General features: G+C 34.6%; 2 protein-coding genes across 2 annotated transcripts; both read left to right on the top strand.

Moving 5' to 3' along the window:
* The first annotated feature begins 540 nt into the window (after window positions 1-540).
* Window positions 541-1724, top strand: LOC134260311 (uncharacterized). Its single transcript, XM_062742877.1, has 2 exons — window positions 541-631; window positions 888-1724. The coding sequence occupies exons 1-2, from the start codon at window positions 541-543 to the stop codon at window positions 1520-1522; spliced, it is 726 nt and encodes a 241-aa protein (XP_062598861.1). The 3' UTR covers window positions 1523-1724.
* A 198-nt stretch (window positions 1725-1922) lies between these two features.
* LOC134260310 (uncharacterized) lies at window positions 1923-2672 on the top strand. The gene has a single exon (XM_062742876.1). It carries the CDS (start codon window positions 1923-1925, stop codon window positions 2670-2672), a length of 750 nt encoding a protein of 249 aa, XP_062598860.1.
* The last annotated feature ends 5689 nt before the right edge of the window (window positions 2673-8361 follow it).

Here is an 8361-nt window from a genome sequence, read left to right as displayed (position 1 = left end):
TTCTCTTCGTCCATAAGAGGTCTATTCTTTATTCCTTTTTTTTTCTTTTACTTTATATTTAATATTAATGAATGTCTGGCTTAACATAACAAGTACAATAACACCCTTCAAAGAATAAAAAAGGCCATTTTTACAATAGATAATGAATGACATAGAAGAAAACAATCTAAAATGTAAACTATAGTTAAAGTTGAAACGATCATATACGGTTTCCTAAAAGAATATTATTAAAATCATATGTTTTTGAATAATTTAGATATTCATGTCTTTTTAAAGACTCTCATGGTTTGTTACTGTGTCTTTTTCAGAATAAAATATCAAAGAGAGTCCAGGTACCACGATACTTTGTTTCTACCTTCAGTATATGACTATCCGTTTTATGGAAGAGAAGCCGAGCTCAATATTACACGTGCCGTCAACGATATTGTTCAGAATGACGAAAGCAGCAGGGAAAATCCTGCAGGGAACAGGCCGGAAAATTATTACTCAGAAACGATTTGACATATTTTTATAATTACACTTTTTTTTTCATTTTTATGCATGTTTATTCTAAAGATATTATCTATATGTGAATTTCTGAATATTGATCTTACAGAAAAGGTAAATTATCGTGGCACTGAAATAAGAAGCGGTAAATATTTTTCAACGATTAATTAGTTTCTTAGTATTAATGCTAATAAACATTACCATTATTTTTTCTCTTCTTGCAAACAGATGATGTTTCATATATAGTGAAAATATTCTATTCTTTGATGAATAAACCTTAGTCACCTACATGCGGTGTTTATATCTTTATCTCTATCTTGATTCGATAGTCAAGAGTATGCTCTATTTATGAACAATTATTATATTTCTAAATCGAGGGAATTATTGACAAACAAGATGAGAATATCCACGGACTGGTTTGAACAAAATTAAGTCAAAAATATGGTCAAATGAATTTATAGATCTGCGTAGTCTCTTGACGCACCAAGAGGAAGACCCAGTGACCTTACTGATCACACCAGGGGTAATAAATTTGCAACATAGTCAAAAGTCTAAAACACCTCTGTCCATCAACCAATGGACAGATGCGTTTCTGGTTTTTACGTGTATCGTTATACAACAGAAACCCACTGAGGCTCCCCACCTGCTTAAGTACATGTCATTCATAAGGGAGCTACAAAAACTTCATGGGGATTCAGCGTGGCGATCATACGATGAGTCTTTCAGGAAGTTAAAGGAGACAGTAGACCTTCCATGGCAAAAGCCAGTGGAGGAACTACGTGGTAAATCATTAGCTGTTTCCACAAAACAATCTAATGGGCAGCCGTTTCGTGGGAAACAGGTGGGGAGAATCGGTGGGGTCAGATTCTGCTTCGCCTATAACCAAGGTAACAAATGTAAGTCAACCCCCTGTCCATTCACCCACATTTGCCAAGCCTGTAGAGGTAATCACCCCAAAATTAAATGTAAATCTACAGAAAAATCTGAACATGATAGGACCTCTCCAAACCCCAGTAAAGGCAAACAAACTAAATGACCATTTAAGGGGTTATGATGACCAATTGAGAGATTATTTGGTAAAAGGTCTCAGTTTCGGATTTTCCCTGGGATGTGAAAACACTCCTACAGCGTCTTTGTCAAAAAACCATAAATCAGCTCAAAATCACCCAGAAATCATACAAGATCACATACAAAAGGGCCTTGAGCTCCATCGTATAGCAGGACCTTTCCCAAACCCTCCTTTCGATCCATTTGTGTCATCCCCTTTAGGTGTCATACCAAAATCAGAACCAGGAAAATTTCGTATTATTTATGATCTTTCTTATCCAAAAACAAATTCTGTTAACACCCATATTCCAAAAGAAAATTCAGAAGTTCATTATGACTCAATTGATTGGATTATAAATTTAGTGCAAACTCGTGGCCTTCGGTGCCTGATGGCAAAGACCGATATTGAAGATGCATTCCGAATCATTCCAATTTGCCCAGAAGATTATCATCTACTAGGGTTTTCTTGGCAAGGAAAATATTACTTTGACAAATGTCTCCCAATGGGGGCAAGTAGTTCTTGCCAGATATTTGAAAAATTCAGTGTAGCTCTACAGTGGATACTACAGTCAAAATTCGGGGCTGGGGGAATGTCACATATTCTGGATGACTTCTTCTTTATTGGACCTGCAAACTCTGAAAGCTGTAAGAACGACTTAACAAATTTCCTCTTTCTGTGCAAAAATATTGGTGTCCCTATCAAAATGTCAAAGACACAGACTCCAACTACAAAAATTATAATCTATGGTATCGAAATTGATTCCGACAAAATGGAAGCACGGCTACCAGCGGACAAAATTAACAAGATTAAAATGCATTTGGTAGAACTTTTACAAAAAGATCAAACTACATTACGTGAACTTCAATCTCTGATTGGTTTACTCAATTTCGCGTGCTCAGTAGTGGTCCCAGGGCGTGCTTTTCTCCGACGCATGATTGATCTAACTTGTGGAGTAACTGAACCTGCATCACACATTCACTTAACTAGGGAAACAAAAGCAGATATGGAAACATGGCTATCTTTCATAAGCTGCTTTAACGGGAAGTCAGTTTTTTCCTCAAAAGTGGTTGTCCACAGAACACCTTACCCTTTACACAGATGCATCAGGGTCATTGGGCTTTGCGGCGATTTTAGGTAATGAGTGGTTTGCATCTCACTGGGACTTTTTGCAAAATGATTGTCAAATAGCAGTCAAAGAGTTATTTCCCATTGTACTAGCTATAGAAATATGGGGGAACAAAATCAAAAATAAAAGAATCCTATTCATGTCTGACAATATGGCAGTAGTACAAATCATTAACAAACAAACATCAAAAGACAAAACAATTATGAGATTAGTGCGCCGCTTAGTTTTAGCAACCTTAGAAAACAACATTCATTTCCGAGCAAAACACATTCCGGGTAAGCATAATATCACTGCTGATCGCCTCTCCCGTTTTCAATTTCAGGCAGCTTTCCAGTCTGCACCTCACTTAACCCGCCAGCCGACACAAATCCCTCAAGCCAGTTTGAACATTTGAACTTATCAGCTTGCAATCTTCTGTCAAAAGCTCTTACAAAGAGTTCAAGCGCAGCCTACAAAAGATCATGGGACATGCTAGTGAGCACATTTCCCTCCATCAAATCCTTGCCTGTCTCACCATCTACATTATGTAACTTTATTTCTTACTTATTTGACAACGGATATTCTCCAAATAGCATTGCAACACATGTATCAGCAATTAGTTATGTACATAAATTGTTAGGGACAACAGACCCATCGGATACATTTCTGGTAAAAAAAGGTCATGCAAGGCTGTCACCATTCAGCCCCGTGTAAAGATTCACGTTTACCAATCACAGGTCCCATTTTACACAAGTTAATTCAAGGGCTTCAGTGCTCTGTTTTGAATCAGCATCAAAGAATTCTTTTAAAGTCAATTTTTCTGCTTGCTTTCAATGCATTTTTACGGCTAGGGGAAGTAGTAGTTAAGGCAAAAAGTCTAGCTAGCACAGTCATCCAACGAGAAGATATTTCATTTACCCTAAACGAGAACTCACCCATCGAAGTTGTAATTGTCTTAAAACACTTTAAACAAATAAAACAAAGGACCTCTTCCAGATCCACTTGAAGGCCTTAAAAGACAACAACATCATGTGCCCCGTGAATGCCTTGTATGAATATGTGAATATGTTTGGTCATCACACCGGGCCTCTTTACCAGTTCATTGGGGGAAAACCAGTCCCATATTCTTTTGTAGCAAAACATCTTCAAAATACAATTCAATTCATTGGTCTCAATCCTGCTCTGTACAAAGGCCATAGTTTCAGGATAGAAGCAGCTACACAAGCTGCAAAGTTAGGTTTTTCGGAAAACAGTATTCAAAAAATGGGCCGATGGAACTCAGATGCCATTCGTAAGTATGTACGCCTCGAAAGCTTTAGAATATAGAAACTTTATCAAAATGCAGAACTATCTCTGTTGGAATAAGAAGTAAGTACAGGTTAACTACTAATATGCAAGAACTTTAAACGGGGTGTTTTTTCAATCCACCAGGTCAGAAGTTAACTGCTAGGGCATTGAAAAAACCATTTATTACAGGTGCACAGGTCAGAAGTAAACTGCGGTGCAACTGAAACTATACACAGGTCAGAAGTAAACTGCTACGTAACTAAAACTATACACAAGTCAGAAGTAAACTGCTGGGTGTCTTAAACTATATACAGGTCAGTAGTGAACTGCTGTGCAAACAGGTTTTCATGTAAATACATAGTGATGTTTATATTTGGAAAATGTTTTTTTTTTTTTTTGCCTTGTTATTCACAGATATGTGTAGTGCCATGTATTAATCTAGTCCCAAATTTTCCAGCTGTGCCTGCTGGTTCTCATGTTTTGCTATTATAAGTAATGTAATGTATGGGTCAAAATGCAATGTTTTGAAAGCTAGTCTCCAAAAATTTACATCTGGATTAATTATCCTTTTTTACAAACAGAGTGAATTGTTTAACTGTTTACATTTTTTTTCTTGTATGTTAAGATTTACAAAAACTATGTGTCAAAATAGTGTTGATATTTGTCTGCATACCAAAACCATAAGTGCATGTTGTGTGGTCTACCCTTAGATGGCTAGTCCACTTTGGTTGGCGTTTTTGCAAACGTGGTTTCCTTTTGTGGGCTTCTGTTTTTATTTTTGAACGCCAACTTTTTGCTTGTAAAGTATATATGTTTTACAATTTTTTCTGTTATTTCGTACATTATTTTGACATGTAACAGGGGAGATCATTATACAACTTTACTTGTTTATGTAATCGAATATTTGTATAAGGTTTTTTGATCTCCCCATTTATTGTATTCTTTAATACTCATTGTCATTTTCAATAAATATGGAGTTGTGATTTTTATCCAGGAAGAAATGGAAGGTTTTTTTGGATCTCTATAATATGTAAACAAGCAGGTATTTACATAAAATTTAACATGTATTATGAGCAATTGTCTCAAATATTAGGTTTGCGCCTTGCCAAGTCGCCTTGGGTGGGTGGATCCAATTTGCAATTGGATTGTGGCGTTTATTTTCTTTCATCCCACCGTTTTTTGATAACAAGCATATCAGTGCCTGCTTTTTGCTATATTCTGTTTTAGGGGGTCAGATTGCATAATATGATATCAAAGATTTTTGTATTCTTTCGAAGTTTTTTCTAGTCTTGTCTGACCCCCTTATAATATGTATATATTTTTGTTTTACGTCATTTACTTCAATAAATGACTTTTTTTTCACTTTCACTACTGTTGTTATTTTATTTTTAATCCATAAAAACTAGCTCAGTTGACTTGGCTTCGGCCTGGCATTAATAACAGAGGAAAATAAAGTTATTTACTTTAATTTGCTACCCATTGCTATTAATAGTGGCACTATTTTTGCATTTTATATTGATATGAACAAACAGATAAAAGCATTAGCCATATTAATGATATGCCAAAATAACAAGTAAAGTCAAGTATTTGCGTCTGCTTAAAGTCAATTTCCTATTAGGAAGTTCTTTCCTTGTGTAAGAGATTTCAATTGTTATATTAAGGATTTATCTTTACCTATCATTGAGTTATATTGATATTACACTTTCTTATTCTTTATTATTTCTTACGTATGCGTACGTTTACTTTATATTGACAGTGAGCAAACCAGTCGAAATTTATTTTATAAATTATATATATTTTAAATCTTAGTTCAACTGTCACAGTATTTTGGTTCATCAAAATAGTTTTTTTCTTCACAGTCCAATCCCTTTAAACGACCGCTGATAACAATGAATGTAGTCAAGTCATATTTTTCAACGATTTGATCAACCGTTTTACTTTTAGTATTGTTTTAATACATGTGTATTTATTTGATAATATCTTTGAAAATAAAGTGTATTTATTTGTTATAAATTTTGTAAGAACTGCTTGGATTATATTTTATTATATTGATATTTGAATATTTATCTTTCAATTGGTTGATATACCAGTGAATAAACAAATCTTTATTTCGTGAATATAGCGTTATGAACAATTATTGCTTTGCCTGAATGTTCCGTGACACGGGTTAGCACGACACAGAAAATATGTTTGCACAGTAGTTGTTATTCAACTCAGCATATTTGACTGACAAGAAAGACCCGTGTTCTCCTAATTAATATACATGTTCCTATACGGGGATGATTTTTTAAGCTTCCAATAGAAAACCTGAATTGGTAACGTAGAAGCATATATAATGTAAGTAAATTGAAAGATCTAGAAATATCCAGGCATGGTAAAACACGTCCTGGACGACTTAAAATAAGGTGTCTGTTAGGAATATTTGCCGAGTATACTAGTATGAAATATAGAAAGAAAATGTTGAGGTGTATAGGGTTTGTCCGAAAACTGAAAAAAATGAAATGGCAGTCAACAGATTGTTGATAGAAGATTATATCTGAACACGAATACCCGACGACAAAAATTCTGGAAGACTACTCAGTGTCACCAAAAAGATCAAAAAGTCTTCTCTAAAACAAACAAAGACATGAACGATCAATGGATAGTATTTTTATGCTCACGTAACCGAAGATTCGTGGTTATATAACTTTTGTCCCGTCCCCTGTCTGTTTGCCCGCAGACACCGTAACCTTCGCCATAACTTTTGGGTGTATAGCTTTCATATTTCACAGGTCTGTATTTCATGTGACAAGAACCTCCCTACAGGTACCACTAAATTCGAGCTCGTGACCTTGGAGTCTGATCCCATTTTACAAAAATATTCCGAACTTTAACCTTGGACGTCTTTTATGAATAGTCGGTGCTAGGGCTTTCATACATTAAATTATATGTGTATTTATTGTGACCTTTTAATAGGTATAAAATATTTGACCTTTTGACCTACCCATCAAATGAAATTAATCTAAACAATATCTATTGAACCATAATAACTAGGGCTTTCATTTTTTCACAATCGTATTCCCTTTGACAAGACCTTTCTTTGAATACAAACAATTTTGGCCTTTACCTTGGTGTTTGATATGCATCGGAAACCTCAACCCTTACTATTAGCTGCCAAACGGGGACATCAGTGGTTTACAAACGTATCGTGTTTCTATTTTAAATTAAAGGACTTTGTTATTATATTAGGAGTGAATTCCCAATAATCTTACCGAAGAACAGAAGAAAATCATATTCTCAAATTGTATGCTCAAATACCAGACTTTTTAAACATATACTAGTATAGGAAGAAGCAAGAGGAAAAGAAAAAGTCAAACATCGCAAAAGATTTATAACTTTAAAAAAGAAAGATTATCTTCGTGAAAACTGATGTTCGTTTCAAAGGTAACATGGGTAAGGTTTATCTGACATATAATAGTTAACTGAACATATTTAACGGTTTTAACATAATGCATGCAGTATTCCATATCAACGCGTTTTTGAAGACTGGCTGAGATCCTATAGCATTTTCAAGCAGTTTTCGATCAATTCAGTGTCCTTCTCTCCAAATTTACACAGTCAAAAATGGTTTACATAAATTTATATAAAGTTAAAATGAATTTTATGTGAAAAATTTTCAAGAAAAAGAGAAATGTTAAAATTTACGTCAAGCGATTTTGACATATTTTATATGAACTTACATGAAGAGTTTATCGCATAAATATCGTGCAAAGAAAAATTCACTTGAAAGTTATAAAAAAAGTTTTTGTGAATATCATACAAACTTTTTTACATGATATGAATGAAAAAATATTTTGTATAATTTTTTTAGGATTCTAACATAATTAAGCGGTTAGCTAGCTAACCGCTTTATGGCATGGGCTCCAAAAAACCGGAAACTTCCATAAGGCGCTACCTATCGACATCGCTTTATGGCACGTAACCTTATCCTTCTGCAACCAAAACCGGAAATTTCCACAAGGCGCTACCTATCGACAACGGTAACTTCAGCAAAGCGCTTCCTATGATTTGTATACTGTTGGCGTAATACGCCCCCTGGTGAGAGATTGACAATATGCTGTGTATGAAGAGTGGCTATTATAACGATTATATCGAATTCTTATTTAAGTATTTACCAAAGCATTGACAATACTTAGAACAATAACTTCAAAGAACTGAGAATTTGGTCCTTATTACATGTACATCGTGCGATCGGGATTTATAGCAACTGTTAGTTTATTTTTGAAAGTTGAACGATACGGTTAATTATACAGCAGGTTGAAGGTTATTACAGACTGCAAAAACATCAGCAAATCTCTCGATCGAGTTTGATTTTCCTTGCCAAAGTATTAAGAAACACCATTTATTAAGTTAAGTAATACCTGAAAAACGCTGTTATAAAAACACCGAATACATC

This window comes from Saccostrea cucullata, unplaced genomic scaffold, assembly GCF_032062105.1.
Source record: "Saccostrea cucullata isolate Sc308-1 unplaced genomic scaffold, CSIRO_AGI_Scuc_v1 ctg2966, whole genome shotgun sequence".
NCBI classification, from domain to species: Eukaryota; Metazoa; Mollusca; class Bivalvia; order Ostreida; family Ostreidae; genus Saccostrea; species Saccostrea cuccullata.
Note: the sequence above shows the minus strand (reverse complement) of the source record. Positions and strands in the feature narration are given on the sequence as shown.